This window comes from Antechinus flavipes, chromosome 1 (genome assembly GCF_016432865.1).
Source record: "Antechinus flavipes isolate AdamAnt ecotype Samford, QLD, Australia chromosome 1, AdamAnt_v2, whole genome shotgun sequence".
NCBI classification, from domain to species: Eukaryota; Metazoa; Chordata; class Mammalia; order Dasyuromorphia; family Dasyuridae; genus Antechinus; species Antechinus flavipes.
Genome location: NC_067398.1, coordinates 240713304 through 240733221, shown reverse-complemented (window position 1 = coordinate 240733221; position 19918 = coordinate 240713304). Strand labels below are relative to the sequence as shown.

Sequence of the window (19918 nt, the reverse complement as noted above, 5' to 3'; positions counted from 1 at the left end):
CTGGAATTGGACACATTGTGCTTTTAGTTATGTCTTTTAGTTATGAACTGTTATGATAATAAAAGGAAGATAGCGTAGTGTAGGGAAAGAATTTTGGCTATCGTTGGAATTTAAAAAAAAACAAAAACAAAACTGTAGTCAATTCCTGACTTGAGATATTTCTGATTGGGTTCCTTCTCTGAATCTGTTTCCTCATTTGTAAACCAGAAATAGTAATACAGACATCATATGTATCAAAAGTTTATAGTGAGAAAAGTGATGGAGCCCTTAAAGTTCTACAATAGGGCTACTTTTAAGCCTTTTTTCTATCCTGTGTTTTGTTAAAGCCTGTGGTTCCCTTCTCAAAGTTATGTTTTTAACTGCTACATAGGTTTATTATTGAAATAGAATTAGCAAAAAAGTTATAAAATTATAGTTATTTTAAAAATCACAGATCCCAAGTTAAGGAACTCCTGTTGCCCATTTTATAACTGAGTTAATAAAAATAAACTTCCTGAGTCCATTCTGTTTTTTTATGAATCAGCAAAGTAAGTCTACTACTAAAGTAGTTTTTATGTAGTACTTTACTCACAATAATTCTGTGAAGTAGTAGTAATAATAGTAATCATAACAATGATGACTCATCAAAAAAGATGAGAAAGTTCATTGTAATAGTTGACTTTTATGTAATACTCTTTTTATTTAGTCATTTCAGTTATGTCCCAGTCTTTGTGACCCCATTTAGGGTTTTCTTGGCAAAGATACAAGACTAGTTTGCCATTTCCTATTCCAGCTTGTTTTACAGATGAGGAAACTGAGGCAAACAGGTAAAATGATTTGCTCAGAGTCATATAGCTAATAAGTGGCTGAGGTTACATTTGAATTTAAGTATTCCTGATTCTAGGCAGGCCCAGGACTGTATTTACTGAACTAACAAGCTATTCCTTTCTGTATTACTTTAAGATTTGTAAATTACTTTCTCTGTAAGAAATTTTATAATGTAATAATTATTGTCACCAATTTAAAGATGAAGATGTCTGAGGGGCAGAAGATTAAATAACCTTCCCTCTAGTCTCCTAGCTAGTAGGTGTTAGAATTAGGACATTTGCATTTTATGTTGCTCTACTCTATATAATGCCTCATTAGCTTTCTTACTTTGGACATGAACAGTTAGAAGTAGCCCAGTTAGACCAGAAGGTACTCTGATAACGCTGTTCTATGTACTTAAGGTAACCAAACAACTTTGTTTTTTTGTTCTTTTGCCCGACTCTTTGTCCCCATCTTAATATTTGCCCCTTTATGTATTTATTTTACTTAGGCATTCTAGGTCAGTGAAATAATCTGTCTATAAATTGCTGGTAATAATGTGGTTATGAGAGTATTGTTCTTTGAGGGAGCAAGGAGAATTGGGCTTGGGGAGTGTTGTGAAGTGTGATGGGCAGCTGAGTGCCTTTTATAACCCAGGGCTATAATTGGCTCAGGGAAAATACATGTCTGAGGCTAATATTACTTGTCTTCTTTCAATTCCCCATATAAATATGTTTGGAAATATTGCATTGATGATTGGAAACTGTCAAGATAGCATTCACAATAATGTGTTTAAAGAATATTAGCAATCTTTTCCAGATAGTGAAAAGGCATTATGATGAACCTATTCAATAATAACTTTGAAAACAATATATTCATAAGCATGTATTTATTAGTAGTCAAGTAATTAAAATGCCAGTCTTGTCTAATTTCAGAAATCTCGGCCGCTTTAAAAACTACTCAAGATATGCACCATCATTATTCAGGTAAGAAGATTCTTTGCAAAATAGCTAAATTTAATATAGTGCTTACATGGGTTATCTCATTGGATGCTTTCAACATCTTTATAAGATATAAAAATTATATAATAATTATAATAGAATAATATTATTCCTGTCTTGATTGATAAAACAGATTGAAAGAGGTCCAGGGTCATACAGATAACTTGAGGTAGGATTTGAGCTTCTTTTCCTGACTTTTGAGTCAGGCCTTATATCTACTATGATACCTAGTTTCATATGTTGTAAGAAGGAAGGGTCATTTTGTCTGGAGGGTTACCCAGAGAAGTCTTCATGGAAAAAGTAACACCTAAGCAGGCCTTGAAGAAAGGAGGAAACTTCAATAGGAGGATATTGTTGGGAGGAATTTATTTTAGAAATGGAGAAAAGAGAGAACAAAAATATGAAAATGGGAGAGAGATGTTTGAAAATAGATGAAAATTATTTCATTTTAGCTGACAGGATTGTGATGTTCTTACAGAAAAGTTAGGGGAGAAAAAAGGATTTGGAGATTTGATGATGATTTAGTTTTAAACATGAGGAACTTGAAGACACATGGGACATTCAAGTGAAAATATTTAACAAGGGAATGATTGACCCTTTAGTAGCAGCTGTCAGGATTTTGATCCCAGAGCAATGGGCTGCATCATCATCTGGGATGGACCTCAGGGAACAGTGTCTTTCTCTAGGGGTAGTCCTCCACTTTTTAGAAGGGAATTGACCGGCTCCAGAAACAGCTGTGAACCCCTATTCTATCTCTTAACAGTGGGCTCTGGGCTCTGCAGAAATTCATGAGACTTGTTCATCATCCTGGTTCATGTGGAATTGTTTCCAGAGACCCATTCATAGAAGTGCAAGCAAACTGACCATACTGGCTTTTTCGGTCTTGTGTAAATAAGGTTGTTTTTCCTGTTGGCTGACTTCTAAAAGCATGAGGATTATTAGTATATGATCAATCCAAGACAAACCTGCAAGTTTTCTAAGTCATATTTGTTTAACACAGACCAAACCCACTAGACCTACCATATATAGGATAAGTAAATATCTCTATTGTACTATAAATCTTCTGAGGATGGAACCATTAACATTGAGTGAAGTTGCAAAGATCCACATTTAGGTTCAATATAGGGGGAAATTTCCTAATAATCAGAGCTATCCCAAAGTGGAAGGAGCTGTCTAATGAAGTAATGGGTTCTCCTTCTTCAAGAAAAGGCTGATGACCAAAAGTTGGATATGTTGTAGAGGAGAACTTTTTTTGTGAGGGGGTGGGATAGTATGGATTTGAGTAGATGGCTATTATAGGTCTTCTCAGTTCTAATGTTAGATGATCTCACAAATCCTCAGTCTAGACTTATGCAGGAATCTACTTACATTGATAGCTTAGCATGTAGAATTTGATTCTCTTAAGGGATGTATTGGCTTAGATAGAAATGTCTCAGACTCAAGTTTACATTCAACCAGTGATGAATCTAGAATGTCTAGGTTCTACTATTCTTCTTCTATATTGGTGCTTAATATTCTCTTACATTGTCCTGACATTCCCTTTTTCATTAGACTCACTTACTCAATCAGTCAAGAAGTATTTAAGAATCTACTGTGTGTTAGGCACTATACTAGGCACTGAGGATATAAATACAGTGAATGAAACTATCTATTTAAAAGGAGTTCATCTATATACTAATGGAGGAAACAAACACATATATGTAGTTAATTCCAAGGAGGTTTGAGAAGGGAGGGCACTAGGAGTTGAGGACTGTGAGCCTTGGAGCCAAGAAAAGTGGGGAAATGTGATTTGACTATGACTAAAAGAGGGAGAGGGTACCTCTGTAAAATCATTGATAATTTGGTTTTACTTTATCCTTTGGTCTTAACCTACTTATTTTCCTTGGTTGATTTGTGACTTCACTCTTGAGCCTGAATTGAACCTAAATACTTTAATTTTTCTTTGACTCCCTCAAATAATCTCTTGGTTAGTTATGTTCTTAGGAACACCAGGAATTTTGACATCTGGATTCTTATTAGTTAATCTTGCATTTCTGTTTTTTAGAAAGACACCACTCCTAGTCAAATAAATCCCTAGTTAATCAGAATCTATGGATTAATCAAGATGGGATCTGTAGCTCATTAATTATATAACAATTCTACCTTAGTTAGGCCTTGCTATTTCAGGTTCAAAATGCACATAATTGTACTTTACTTTCTTAAGTGATGGTCTACTTGGAAACAAGAGCTAAGCAAATTTTTTTACCATTGGCCTTTGGTTTTACATCATCTTCATTTCCCATCATTTCCTTCTTTCCTATAAAAAACCCTTATCTTATGCCTAAATAATGTAATTATTATTAAATATATTAAATTTTAATATTAATTATTATTTAATTAAATACATTAAATAATATAAAATAACATAATAAAAAGAAAGAGGGGGATATTAATTATTATTTAATTAAATACATTAAATAATATAAAATAACATAATAAAAAGAAAGAGGGGGAAAAAAGCACTTCAGCAAAACCAATATATCAACCCAATCTGGCACTATACAAGATGCTGCACATAAATAGTCCTCAACTTCTGCAAAGAAGAGATAGAAGTACACCTATATATCTCTTCTTTGAAGCTTAATCATTAGAATTAACACAGTGTTTAATTTTTATTTTGGTATTCTAGGAAAGTAGCTTGTCAGAGCAGAGTTATACAATTTTAACTACATTTGGGACTTTGGTATTATACTGTCTTCAGGGACTCAAGATTTTTTTTTTTTTAAATTCACTAAATCCCATTGGATGGTATCAAAACCAAGAGGTAGATTGAGTCTTACTCTTTAGTAAATCATGGTGTTACCAATTCCATTTGACAGTATTTTGGTGAATCCCAGGGCACAATGTCCATTTATTTATTGAGTTCTTAGTTTAGAATATTGACACTGGTTGCCTAAGTCCAGTAATAACCTAGCATGTGGTCTCTGGCTATAAAATTAGAAAAAAAATGTTCAGAGAAATACTATAACTCATTTTGACATTGATGGACTATAACAGTCTTCTGGATTTAACATGAAAATGCAGAGAGCCTGTCTGTAATTAAAACTGCAGTGTTTAGTTCCCTCTGGAAAAGAAGGTGAAGTGTGCAGACTCTAACAGCAGATGTCCTCAGAGTCTACATAGTACATCAGATTTACTTTTAAAAAAAGAAAAAACACTACAGAGAAACCAGAGTTTGTAACATCATTGATGGAAATAGGTGCTAGCAATATGCCATGTATGCATTGGATTTACTGTTTGTGTAGAGTAGAAACATACCTGTTTAGATTGTTATATAATTTCTTACAGTCTATTCTTAATTCTATGATATCTTTTTGAGTGTAGATATATTGATTTTAGATAGAGATAAAACATAATATTAGCATTATTTGAAAAGTATTAGTTTGGAGAAAGCTTTCTATTAAACTGATTTTATAATTCATACTAACTAAATAAAATTTTCTTTCTTTTCTTTGTTAAAGCTGTTGAAAGGAACAATTTAATGAGGCTTTCTCAAACCATACCGTTTACTCCGATACAATTCTTTGGTAAGTTGCAAATCTATCATCATTTTGTGATAGTCAACGCAATAAAGTCATGAACAAATTTATTAAGAAGCCATTTTGAACTTTTCTTTATGATTTGGGTTGCCATTTAATCAGATAAATAACTTGATAGCAAAAAACCTAAAAAAAGAAAATAAACAAAAATTCTTGTTAACTTGTTGGGGTAAGCATCTCTAGTAGTCTATGTCTTAGAGCCTTTAGCTTAGGCTTGTAGTGAGTAAGCAGCGGTTGAGATGGGATCAGTAATTCTGCACCTGGCACTTCATGATTCAAGGCTGGAAGTAAATCGGAAAGAAAAGAACAAACCAACCATGCTTAATAAACACAGAGAAAAGCGATCAATGTCAACATGGTGAAAGCCATCAGAACTGTGAGAGAAATGCTGGATGTATTGTTTTTTATTTGTTTGTTTTCTTTCATGCCCACTAATTGCTCTTAGCTCAGAAAGGAAATGTTGGTTTTAAAGGCTGGTATACAAGAGGAAAACAAACCCTCATTAGCCAAGGCTAGTGAGGCTTTGCTAGTAGAAAGCATGAAGAGATTAACAAGGTAGGAAGGGTTGCTGCTTAGATATTTCTCTGGATTCAAGATTTTATAAATGTGGGCACTGCCTTCACTCGTGCAGATCAAATCATCCATGCCTTATCCTTTTGTGTAATTCTTGTCCATATCATCCATTAAGGGACAGCCATACTAATGGGAGGCCTTCATCTGGTTCTTTGAATATTTCAAGCTGTAACACTAGGGCTCTCCATTATGTCTCACACAAGCTGCCCTCCTCTTTTTATTGCCATGAACATCCTTGAAGATGTCTTTTATTCCACTGATTTTGCATAAGACACCATTAGGAATATACCACATACTGTTTATGCCCACTGTCCCCAAACTTCAATAATCCTGTCAGTAAAATCTACATTGTCTGCACGGAGCTAAACTCTCATTGTTATCCTTTAATAGCTAGCATACACTTTCTCCCCTTTTGGCCCTAAAATGATGTTTGCTAATATGTGATATTGTTTTAACTTCTCTAGGCGTTTGATTTTCAGAACTTGTGGAGGCATCCATCTAAGTACTTTAATTATTTATAATTAAACATTGCTTGAACATATACTGTTCATTATTTATATTTGAATACTTTAAGGGGCCTTTTTTTTTTCCAGTATGGCTAATTCCTCGGTTAATGAAACTCTCAACCCAATTTAATCTTATGGAAATAGCTTTTCTGAAATGCTGTGGCTGAAAATATCCAGCACCTGGTAGCCAGCTTTTGTTATTAAATGGTCTTTTTTAGTATCAACCAAGGCATAAAACATGGAAACATGTTCCACTTCACACCAGCAGTGTGAATAGCAGTTTTTCAAAGAGTGGAGATTGAAATTGTATAAACATTCATGTCCAGTATACATTTGCTCCACCTCCCCCCTGCCATTCTTTCTCCTCAGCTCCCCATACTTCTAACCAGGGCTGAATATGCCTTGTGGATCAGTTCCAATTAAGAGATCTCTTATAGAATTTGTTTGGGCTAGACTTTATATCAGCTTCTAATAAATTTTTCTGCTTATTTGTTTTATTCAAAGTGTATTTTAACTGATACTTTAAAGTACTTTCATTTTCCCTTTTATCTTTTCCCCCATCTCTTGTAACAAAAATAAATAGATAGATAAATAAGAGGAAGAAAAGAAGAGAAAAAATTCAATAAAACTAATCAACACATTAAAAAAAAATCAGATGTCACATTTTAGAGTTGTGGTCTTCCAGCTTTGCAAAGGAACACTTGGGGGGCAAAGTCTGTTCATTACAATTTCTCAACATTTACTGACTTTTGTTGTTCTTTTCATTTGCATTGTTATTATCATTACATTTATTATTTTTGACTCTTCTTGTTCAATTCATATGAATTTGTATATTTTTCCATATTTTTCTCAGTGTTCTTTATCATTTGTAATAGCAGTGGCATCAAATTCAAATAGAAATTAGATCATATATAAAGATCCCCAAGGGCTGTGTATTGACTTAGAAAATTACACGTTAACATTATTTCTGTTTTTTTTAACTTTTAATTTATTTGATTAAATATTTCCCAGTTACATTTTAATCTAGTTTGGGGTTGCACTTGGAAGTATTGTGGACCATGGGCTATGTGTTTGACACTTCTGTTTTACAGTACCATAGTATTTCATTACATTAGGATACTTCCATTTAATTAGCCATTTCCCACTTGATGGTCCTCTAACACTCAAGACTGAAAATTCAAAGAAGTACAGATATTTTAAAAGTAGAATTTTCCAGATGGAAAGTGTTACACTTGGGTTTTAAGTATCAACACTGGTTCTACTCTAGTTACTTTTTTCCTTTTTAAATTTAATTTTATTTCTTCAATTAATAAAAACCTCTTTGATACTTCCTCCCTTGCCACTGAAAAGAATAAAAAACCCAAATTCTGCTAACAATGTTCATGGCCAAATAAAACAAATTCCTGCACTGACCATTCTAAAAATTATGTCTCAATTTGTACTCTGAGTCTTATCACCTTTCTATCATGTGCTCCATTGTTTTCCATAAAATATTTTGAGAAATCTCCCAGAACATTGGGTGAAATCTCAAAGTCACAAATTTATGAAAGGATGAAAGGCAACAGGAAAACATGAATGGAACGTATTTTATTAGAAATAACACATCGAGGGTACTTCCATTTTTTCCCTACACTTGTCCTTGATTGATAGTCATTATAGTATAGGGGGGTAGCAGCATTAGTTCTGTATTGTTAGGATATGGGTTCAAATTCTTTTGGTGCTTACTACCTAAGTTGTAATTAATTGTAAGTTGTAAGTAATTGAGTAAGTCTTCTTATTTATCGGTAAAATAATGAGGTTTAACTAGATGGCTTCTAAAGAGATCCTTTCTAGCTTTAGCTCTCTGGTCCCAGGACCCCATGATAATCCATTTCTAGTTTGGCCACTACTATAAAGCTTTCTGGCTTGGTTGAATGGATCAGAGATTGCAGTCTTCTGTAGATTCATCAAGAACCCAGGGTCACTTCTATGAACTGAAGTACATTTGAAGAGAACATGAGTCAGAGGGACAGTTCTTTATATAGAAATGGACAGTATAGATTGCATTCCCTTTAAGTCAAGGAGTATATAATAGAATCATAAAATGCAACATAGTTGAATATATGTCACTTGTACTATTTGTTATTTCTTTTAGGAGACATTCAATTCTGGCAATGGGCTGTCCTAAACCAATTAGATTTTTTTTCATATTCAGTAAAATTATTCAATTTGCATTGTAAATTGAGATTAGAATAATTTTGAAAGCCTCTTTTACCACTTAAGCAGAGGAAATTTAAGATTCTGATTTCACAGCTAAAAATGAAAATAAAAATATTTTCTTAGCTATATATTCTAAAGACTCATTCTCATTATAAACCATTCAGCAATGTTTAGTTTCCAAATAATGTTTTCTTTCTTTTTCTTTTTTTCTTTTTGGTCATATTAGATTTTACTTCTGACTCATTGTGTGTGTGTGTGTGTGTGTGTGTGTGTGTGTGTGTGTGTGAAAATATCACTGTGTCTTATTGTCATATGCAATTTTCCTTGATGAAAGGGTAACAAAAATGGTGTCAAGTATACTGTTTCTTGATGTTTTGATTCTTTCTAAGTATGTAATATGAATATATCTATTGTACCATGCTGCTAAATCAGTGTTGATAGGACAAATACTTGAATTGTTTCTCTAGTTGTAATAATATATTTCTTTGAGCCCAGGTCCCTAAGGATCTTGTATCTTCGTAGAGACATTTGGCTGACTGCAATTAGGATTGTGGTTATTGCCTGTGGAAGTTAATTTTTGCAAAGTTTTTTTTTTTAAGTTTTCTTTTCAATTAGCAACATTTATTTTCTCTCCCTCTCATTTCTTCCCACACCCTTAAGAAAGGAAAAAATAAGAAATAAAACCTTTGTAACAAATATGTATAATCAAGTAAAACCAATTTCCACTTTGATATGTCTTATTCTATATATTGAGTTCATACTCTGACAGGAAATGAGTGATATAGTTCATCATTAACTCTCTGGAATTATGTTTGGTTTCTGTAAAGTCCTGAACACTTAACTTTGGCCTTATAATTATTATATTATAACCAAATGACCATCTTAGTTACTTTGTTTTCCCCCTCTTTTGCCTTGCCCTACTATACATAAGACATTTGACTTTGGAAAGTAATCCTAACTTTTATCCACTTGTGTATTCAATTTTTTTTTGTTGTAAAGATTCTTTTGAATGAAAAAATAGCAAGACCTAGGAGCTTTTCTAAGGATTGTGTTTCCTTAAGCAAAACTGTTATAAATATTTTGGGATAGATTTGATATTCGGTAATCTTATGTTTTCCTCTGCCCTTCCCCCTATTCTTCCCATTCTTTCTACTCTTTCTCTAGCTGGAGAAGAAGTAACCATCTATAAGCTAGAAGAGAGTTCTCCTTTGAACCTTGATAAAAGCATGTCCTCCTGGTCCCAGCGTGGAAAAACTGCTATGATTCAGGTCTTATCCCGGGAGGAGATGGATGGAGGGCTCCGGAAAGCCATGAAAGTAGTAAGCACATGGTCTGAAGATGATATGATCAAGCCAGGTCAGATCTTCATTGTCAAGTCTTTTCTTCCTGAGGTGATACAGAGTTGGCAGAAAATATTTGGAGAAGATACTGTACTGCATCTCTGCCTCAGGGTAAGTCTGGATTCTGAGAGGAAGTATGACATAGTGGATAGAGCCCTACTTTTGGAATCTGCTGATCTGAATTCAGATGTTACTATTGCCATTTAATATTTAAGTGGCTTTGGACAAATAATTTTATCTCTCTTTGCCTCAGTTTCCTCATCTATAAAATGACAAGATTAGACTAGATGGTCTCTAAGGTCTTTTCCAAGTCTAAATCTATATTGGATATGATGTGATCCTATGTTGAATATGTATAGGTTGGGGGATAGAGTGCTAGATCTTTCCCAATTTAATGCTATCATTTCCAATTTAAAGGGTGGTCTGTCTGAATTTCTTTGTTACAAAGTTTTAAAAAAATTACAAAACCTCATGGTTGGTTAGAAGTAAACATTTAAGGGAAGCTCTCTGAACAATCTGCTATAGATGATGCTTATTTAATAAATATCAATTTAACATTTTAATTAATATATTAAAATTGCTTATTGTTTAGCCAGATGATTTTTTTTTTTTTTTAGCATCCTACTAAATCATTCTTGATAAATTTATCCTGTTTTTTTAGGAGATCCAACAACAAAGGGCGGCTCAAAAGCTGATCTATACCTTCAACCAAATAAAACCACATACTGTTCCTTATACACCAAGGTGAGAAAATCTTTTTTTATCTCTGTAGTTAGTTCTGTCAGACCAAACAGGATCTGCTCTCTCTTATGCCTAATATAATCCAAAATTATTTTTCAACAGGTAAATGTCCCTCCAACACATGTTTTCAAGTTTTTTCTAGTTTAGATAGAATATGTATCTCTCTAAAATAAGGAATATAGTGTAAGGGAAAGAACCCCATTTTGAGTCATAGTTCAAATATTGACTCTGATTCTTCTAACCTCTATGATATTGGTAAAAGTTATTTAACCATTCTGGGCCTCAGTTTCCTTATTTGGAAAATGAGATTATAGTAGATGAATTCAGAGGTCACTTTCAACTCTAGCCTTATGACATTCTTTAGTAAAAAGATGCTGTTGGTGTAATCTGGTATTGCCATGCAGATGTTGCCCCAGAATCGACCACCCCTGATACAGTGAAATTGTGCTTGAACTGCAAGTTATAGTAGAAATTGTCTTGATTTGTTATACTTTTTTTAGAGGTTTCTTATCTGTACAAGGTAATAGTACTACCTACTACTAGGTACTAGTAGTAGTGGGTGATAACTTGAAGGAAGAAAAAGGCAGGTATTGGATATCTAGGAAGTAGGCTCATGAGTATCAATATTATTCAGATAAAAATCATGAAAGTTTTAAGGATAACTTTCCCATTACCAAAAAAAGGGAACTTTACAAGAATTCACAACACTTTTATTATTTCACTGGAGTGTTCCTACCCATCTGTATTCATTTAATAAGACTGATCATAATTTGGTACTGAGGACTTAACTGTAAAGTTTTATTACTACTTTTATAAGAAACTTTTAGAGCATGACAAGTTATATTAGGCACAATACTTATAAAAGGTTTCCTCAAATTGAAAAGGGGCTATACTTCAGAAAATGCCCCACTCTCATTCTTGGTCCTTCTGGATACAGTAGTTATCTTGTTTGGGTTATCTCTTCTACTTTCTTAACAATCTTGCCTTTGTTACACCATGGATGGTGGGGGGGGATCCTATTTCTTCCCTTCTATTGTCCCATGATGGTCAGTATCCTTCTCCTTTCCCACAGATTCCTGGATGTCTATTTAATATATTGCCATTCAGCAAACCAATGGTTAACCATAGAGAAGTACATGACTGGTGAATTCCGCAAGTACAACAATAACAATGGAGATGAAATATCTCCCAGCAACATCTTGGAGGAACTGATGCTGACTTTTTCCCACTGGACTTATGAATATACCCAAGGAGAACTACTTGTTCTGGATTTGCAAGGTGATTGGCGGAATGGACTGTGATATATTTGAGACTTGCAGAAATGTTTCTGGAAAGTGAAGCTCTGATCTCTATATACCTGCAAATGTTATAAGTAATTAATTCCCCCAAAATAGTCCAGGCATCTTTTGTGATCATTACCATTATTATAGAGTTTTAATGGTAACAGCCTGACTTTGTGTGCTTTAAAAAAATCCATTTCAAAGCAAATACTATACTTATACTATGCTCCTTTCTCTGTCTTTATCTCTATCTTGCTCTGTCTATTCATTTATTTCACTCCACAAGCATGTATATGTATTTTAAGGCTCCAATTAAATATATACATATGTATGTATATATTTAATTGGAGCCTTAAAATCTTGGGTATTGAAAAAAAAAAAAGCATATTAGAGATCACTTTGTCCAGATCATACTTAAAAAAGAATCACATTTATGGCATATCTGACTAAGTCATCCAACTTTTGTTTCAAGATTCCCAAGTGTTTGGTAACTTACTACCAAGGTAGTCCATTTTAACAGCTCTAATGATTAGGAATTTTTTTTTTTTACATGGAGTCCAAAATTATTTGTAACTTTTTCTCATGGCTGATACTTTCGTGCTTTGGAACTAAAATAAATAAGTCAAATCTTTTTATATATGAAAACTCTCAAGTTACTTAGGATCAATAAGTATGCCTTCTTTAATCATCATTTTTCTCTAGGATAATTAGACTTGGTTTCTTCAGTAGCATATATTATGATTTTCAAAGTTCTTTACCATTCTACTATCCCTCTTGGGAATATGTTTCAGGATATATGTCTAGAATCTGGCCCCCAGAAACGGACACGATTTTCTTCATAGTATCATCTCCATTTTAGATTCTATGCCTTCTCATTATATAAGCTGCATTACTATATTATATCACAGATTAGAGTTGAAAGGGGACTTAGAGATCATTTAGTCCAAAGTTCTTATTTTATAGTGAGGAAAATGAGACTCCCAGAGCCTAAATGAGAAAGCCTACCTCTCACAGGTCATATGTGGCACAACTGCACTATGACTCTCAAATCCTTCAACCTTAGATCCAACACTATTTCTACTGATGCTTAACTTATTTGCATTTCATGACATTACAATTTTGTGCTGCATGAAGCATGGTTTTCATCTCAAGCTTTCCAATTTTATGGCCTCATCAATGTCATTTTCATAATTGGAAAGAAGTACAGTAGAGATTTAGGGGAGATATTTTCAGAATTTTGAGATTGCCAACTTTGCAGTTCATTGTTTTAACTTCCTTTTATTTGCTTTTTGATTTTCTTAACTTCTTATGCAGAGGAAAAATCATCTTATGATAAAATGCTCGTGCATGTTAATACCAAGTATCATCCAATCATGATTTTAGAACTAGAAGGGATGTTTAGAATGTAAGGTTCTTGTGAATAGGCATTGTTTCATTCTTTGTACATATATCATTAACATATAGCATCATACGTTGCATTAATAACTGTTAATTGATTGATTCATTAGGGCTATTTTAGACATCCTTTTGAGGAAATTGGGACCCATCCAGAAAGGAAGGAGAAATGATTTGCATAAGGTCACATTTGTAATACGTATTAATAAATATTTATTGGTCAATTGGAGATCATCTAGTACAATTTCCTCATCTTACAGATGAAAAATAAAAAGAAACAGAGAAAGAGAGGGGATTAAAAAAAAGCACATTAGAAATCAATTTGTTCAGATCACATTTGGAAAAGAATCTCATTTATGACACATCTGACAAAGTCTTCAAGCTTTTGTTTCAAGATCCCAAATGTTTGGTAACTTAGCACCAAGGTAGCTCATTGTACTTTTTAATAGCTCTAATGACCAGGAATTTTTTTTTCTTACATGGTACTGAAAAGTATCATTTTCAACTTCTTCATTTGCTCCATAGTCATATAGGTGATAAGTAGTTGTGCTAAGATTTGAATCCAGGTCTTCTGACCACAGTATTACTCCTCCACCACAATGCTTCATGGAAAACTTGCTTTTTATTTTTAAATAATACAGTGTCTTCAGATTTTCGCTGGATGATCAGGGAGTGCTCTGTTGAAGCATCCCAATCATATTACAGTCTTTCTGGAGCTGTTTGCTCACTTAGTACTTTCTCCAGCTTCACTTTTAATAGAGAATATTAGGAGTATGATAGTTAGAGACAGCTGGTATTAGACAGCAATTCTGACAATTTATTATTGATAGTTCTTGAGAAGCCTTAGAAAATCTTCTTATTCTGAGCAGTCCCTGTGTTATTCTGTCCAAATAACATATGTGTAATTATATTTACTGAAAGTGGTCCTGTTGATGAGAATGAGATTCATCTTCCAGCCTCAAAAAATACTAAATAAATGAAGTTAAAACAATTAAGCTAATTCAAATTTTAAAGGAACATTTGATCTATCAGACTTCCCAAAACTAATACCCAAGGCATCTGTTCTGTAGCTCAAGTTTGGGAGGTTAATGATTTTCATCTGTATTTGAGTGTTTATATTTTGTTCTTAGGGCCAGAACAAACAACAACCAAAAAAATGAAGGAAGAAAGAAAATAAAAGAAACAACCACCAAGAAACAAAACAAAACCAAAACTTTAAGAAATTAATGAAGACCCTTAAGTGTGTTTTATATTCCACTTGAATAGGTTTTTGTTTAATACTGTTTCTGTTTGGGGATTCCATGTCTCTTAGTAATCCGACTTGACATGAAAGAGAAATACTATAATGATAGCAGTAGGAAAAGAGAGAACTAATTTTTAAAAAGTTTTTCTTTTACTGGACAATCATGTTTGTAGAAATAGTCTATCTCAAAATTTAAAACAACAACAAATTAGGCCATCCTAAATAATTTTTGTTAAAATATTGCCTTTCAATGGAATAGTTAAACATTAATAGCAGAGTTGAACATCCAAGAAGCAGAGAGACACATCCAAAATTTTTAGGCATGCTGGTAAGGCATGAATATGTAGACTGAAGTGTATGTAAGTCTTCCAAATTTTATAGGTGAGGAAAATTGAAGAAATATTCTTCATTTTCAAATCTATTAAAGTTCTTCAGATGATCTTGGTTCAGTGTTTGTTCTACTTGTATGGAAATCTAGCTGAAGATTGTTGACCTATTGCCGCATGGGAATTCTGATGAAGTAAAATCAACAGGTATTTATTAAGGACCTACTGTGTACTTAATCACAATAAGTCTTTATGTTGCTGGAGAAAATACCCTGAAGATATAGGAAGACTTGTCACAGTCTTAAGTCTGATCAGGGTGCTTCAGGGTGATCACATCCACTGGCAAGCCACAAGGATCTCCTAGCTATCTTAGGGTAGAGTAAGGAGTGCCTGCTGCTTTGCAAGGAAGAAGGGTAGAATGAGTGAGAAAGGAGAATGAAGTTCTAACAGTTTCATCTCCTGACTTCTTGTACAAGCTAGTCAGATATTGTATAATCATGCCCAACTGTGAAAAGCTGGAATCCACAAGGACTAGCTTACCAAAGTTAATGATCTGTTTCTGTGACTCTATCCTGATTGAAATATCCTGCAGTTTCCAGCATTTTTGCATTTAAAAATCAAATAAATGAGGGTCTGAATCATTCCGATTACACTTGTGATCCAACATCAGAAGCTTAGCATGCTCCAAAATGGGAATTAAAACAATTGCATTTCAAATAACACTAGTACTTAGCATTTATATAGCTCATTTTATTTTCAAAGTACTTTGTGGTTATTAATTTGTTCTTTCACACAGTACTCTTCTGAATAGGTCAGTGATTTTTTTTTTTTTAAATTTTAAACAAGAGAAGAAACTTAACCCAGACAGGTTTATTGAAAGACTGTGGTAATCAGGATTAGAATTTATGATTCAGTTCCCTTGGGAATGTACTCGATGTTGTTCACTCATACAATCATAGATTTAGATCTGTAAAGAATCTTGGAAATCATCAAGTATAACCCCTTTAGTTTTACATATAAAGATACTAAACCCCAGAGCAATCAAGTCATTTACCTACAATCACATTGCTAGTTAGTATCTGAGGGGAAATTTGAACTCAGATCTTCCTGATTCCAAGCTCAGCACTTTATTCATTATACATACTGCCTCTTAATTAGTTTGCAAGCACTTCTGATAAAGATAAAATTTGAACCCAGCCGGCCATCCTTTCTTAAATATGTTTAATTTGCTTAATATCAACTTTTGAGAAGGACTCTTTGCAGTGTTTAGCTATGATTGGAAGGAATTGCCACTAGGTGGCACTTTTTACACCAAGTTGCACTGTCCTTCAATTTGGAACTTTCCAAATAATAATAATAGTAATTATTATTATTAACAATAATAAAAGTGAGCATTTATAGAGTACTTTAAGGTTTGCATAGTGCATTGCATATGTTATCTCATGACCCAAAGTAAAAAGTGTATAATTTTGTAGGCTATAAGAAAATAATCTTTTTTTTAATGAGCCATATAACTGTAACAGAATACAGATAAAAGGATAAGGAGTGGGATTTTAAACAAGCAATAACTTGCTTTTAATATGCTTTTAATTTCCTACACATGATCTCACTCAATTTCTGTTATCTAATTTAGATACTGGCATACTAGATTGACAACTGACTCACATTTCTAGGAGCCCAAGTGTAAGTTTGAGAAGCTGCAGGCATTCAACACCTAGTAGAGTAACACAGATAGCACATATTAAGTGCTTAATAAATGCACACTGGATTAGATTGGCTTCCTTAGGTATAAACTTCCATAAGTTACATACAGCAGCCTCAAATGTCAATAATCATGATACTTCCACACAGTCTATCAAAGTATTTTGTTATTTATATTTCAGAAGTCTAGAGCTTCTCTTTCTTTTTAATCCAAGAAGTTTAAAGGACAGAGCATCAAGGCTGTTCAGCTCTCTCCAGTTTCTATGTGACTTTAGTCAAATCAGTCAGCTTCTCTGGGTCTTTTTTGTCCACTCAAGAAAGACTGAGTTAGAGAAATCTATAGCTCCCTGCTTTCTGTAAATATTTAGCTGTGTCATTCCTCAAGATTTGACTTTCTAATCCCTATTCCCACCTTTCCAAATCAAAATGCAAAGTGAGGCAGTAACTGTCTAAGGGAGACTATTTTTTCTTTTAAATGCAGATTCCAAAAAAAGTGTTTCTTTTGTTTCCTTTTAAATATCTAAGTATACTTTTAAATACAGAATCTAGCAGAAAATAACTTTTTAAAAAGCAGATGACTGTGTTGGTTTTTCTATGAAGTAGACAAACACAGCTTTATGAGAAAAAAAATTCATGTTGTTTTTCACTAGCTCTTTTTTTTTTTTTTAAATAACTCTTTATTGATAGAGCCCATGCCTGGGTAATTTTTTTTTTTTACAACATTATCCCTTGCACTCACTTCTGTTCCGACTTTTCCCCTCCCTCTCTTTACCCCCTCCCCCAGATGGCAAGCAGTTCTATACAAGCTAAATACGTCGCAGTTTCACTAGCTCTTTCTGTAAAGTTGGTCACTTTTGGAAAAGGAAAAGCTCCTATTCTAAGTAAGATATTAACAGAATTCTAAGAATTAAGCCAGAGATTGTATAATTACCCTACAGAATGATGCCTTCTCAGTATCAGACTCTAAGTAGTATAGTAGAAAGTATTGCTTCTTAAATCAGAGGACTTAGTTTCAAATCTCATCTCTATCGTTTATATGATCTGGAGCAAATCACTTCAGCTCTCAGACTTAGTGTCCACACTGGTAAAATAGCAGAGTTGGACTAGATTAGAATCTTTCAGCCCTGTATCTGTGATCTTGTGGAACATTTGCACTTCATAGAAATGTTCTATTCTCATTTGACCCGTGCAAACAATTGTTCTAATTGTCTAATTGTTCTAATTGTTCTTTACAATAGCAGGTGATTGTTTTTCCCTACTCTGATTAATTATGAATTTTTACCTGTATCCTATCTATAACTAGGGCACATATATGATCTCTTCTCCTGAGATATGAGAGCTTTATTATTGTGTTTTGTCCAACTCTTCATGACCCCATTGAGTGTTTTCTTGGCAAAGATAATGGAGTAGTTAGCCATTTCCTTCTCCAGCTTATTTTACAGATGAGGAAACTGAGGCAAATAGAGTTAAGAGACCTGCCCAAGGTCCCACAGATAGTTAAGTGTCTGAAGCCAGATTTGGACTCAGGAAGATGAGTCTTTAAGCCCAGCATTCTTTATTTCCTGAGCCATCTAGCTGCCGCTGTAGGAGAACTAAAATATTCTGCATTCATTAAGGAAAAATAAGTTTCCTGGGGAGTATGTGCATGTCTGTGTGTGTTTGGGGCAGGGTAAGGAGTTAAAGTATGAAGGGAAAGGGTTAGGCATCATAGATCTGGAATTTGAAAAGACTTTGGATACTATTTAGTCCAACCCTTTCATTTTCACATGAAGAAAGGAAAACCAGTGAGATTAAGTGTCTTGTACCAAGTCACACAAAAAATGACAGAGGCAAAATTCAGACTCAGGTCCCTCCCCACTCTTCCCAATAAATTTGTCATAGCAGCTTTTTTTCTTTTCACTTAATTGGGAGTGAGGCATATGCATTTGGAAGGAAAATTATTATAGCTGAAGTTTAGTACTTTACAATGATCATCTCATTTAAATCCTATAACTGCCCTTTGAAAAAGATGCTCTTTTTGTGCCCATTTTTAATAATGAAGAAATCATCAAGCATCCCAATGTTAAATGATTTGCATATTCTCACACAGGTAATATGTCTCCGGTCTTCTGACTCTACTTCCTGATGAAAAACTAGAAATAAGCCAATTTTATTTTGAAGAATTTTGGGTAAAAATGAAAAGCTTCATTTAGCTAATGTATTTTGTATCTTTTTTTGGAGGTGTTGGAGAAAATCTGACAGATCCATCTGTTATTAAACCTCGAGACAAACAGTAAGTTTCTTTTGATTTCTCTGTTGTCATTTAACAAACCCTGAGATTGTAGTAGTTGCTAGTTTTGGCAGGGATGAAGACATAGTAATAAATATGATATGGCAGGGTGAGTGAGATAGGAATACTTAACTCATAACAGTCTGTATTCTTGCAATACTTTTCTTTTGATGAGGTCAGACCCTTTACAATCTTAATTTCTTTCAATGTCACAACCCCCATGTAAGCTTTTCAGTCTCATATCTTACAACAAAATGGCACTCTTTCTGATAAGGTGACCTAAAATGCTTTACAGAGTGATAGGGTGATGGGTAGGAAAAATATATACTCATCTTATGGATGTGGTTACCTCTACTCCTGTGCAGATCCCAACTCTTCTTTGTATTTGTACCTTCCACTGAATAAAAGAAGTGGTATCTATACCTGTGATTTGTTAGTGTAAGGAACATTGATGAAAAAAGTCCATTATTGTAGATTGGCATCTGCTTTGCAACTTATAGCCAAATTTTCCTGGGCAACATGATTTGGCCAAACTTATAGAAGCTATGTATCCAAAATGGAACAATAAGTGTCCAAAGTGGAACTTAAACTCGAGTCTGCCTTGTTTTTTTCCAATCAAGAAAATATTCCTAAAATCAAGCTCAGCCACATTAAAACACACATGGCGTGTGCACACACACACACACATTCTGTCTCATCCTAAATTTCTTAGAAAAAATTTTAAAGACATAGAATTTATTCCAGGGCCCACATTATATCCTCAAGAAGAGTGTAGACAAATTTCATTGCTTTTAGTCAGTGCAGGACTTTTAAAAAAGTTGTACTCTTTTTTATCTACTCATAACTTGGATTTGAGCAAAAGTAGGAAACAGTTGTTTTATGGTGTATATTTTATCTTTTTGGTGACATAGTAAAATTATTTTGTGACGATGATCAATTAGGTAGTTTGGCCACTAGTTAATCAAATTTTAGCTTCCATA

At 33.7% G+C, this 19918-nt stretch overlaps 1 protein-coding gene across 1 annotated transcript in view; it reads left to right on the top strand.

Moving 5' to 3' along the window:
* TRPM6 (transient receptor potential cation channel subfamily M member 6) overlaps nucleotides 1–19918 on the top strand; it is a 145257-nt gene that overhangs the window by 116584 nt on the left and 8755 nt on the right. The window contains exons 32-37 of the mRNA XM_051972081.1: nucleotides 1722–1772; nucleotides 5288–5353; nucleotides 9808–10094; nucleotides 10645–10727; nucleotides 11797–12002; nucleotides 18890–18941. Coding sequence (XP_051828041.1) covers nucleotides 1722–1772; nucleotides 5288–5353; nucleotides 9808–10094; nucleotides 10645–10727; nucleotides 11797–12002; nucleotides 18890–18941 — 745 coding nt within the window. The remainder of the gene's footprint in view (nucleotides 1–1721; nucleotides 1773–5287; nucleotides 5354–9807; nucleotides 10095–10644; nucleotides 10728–11796; nucleotides 12003–18889; nucleotides 18942–19918) is intronic.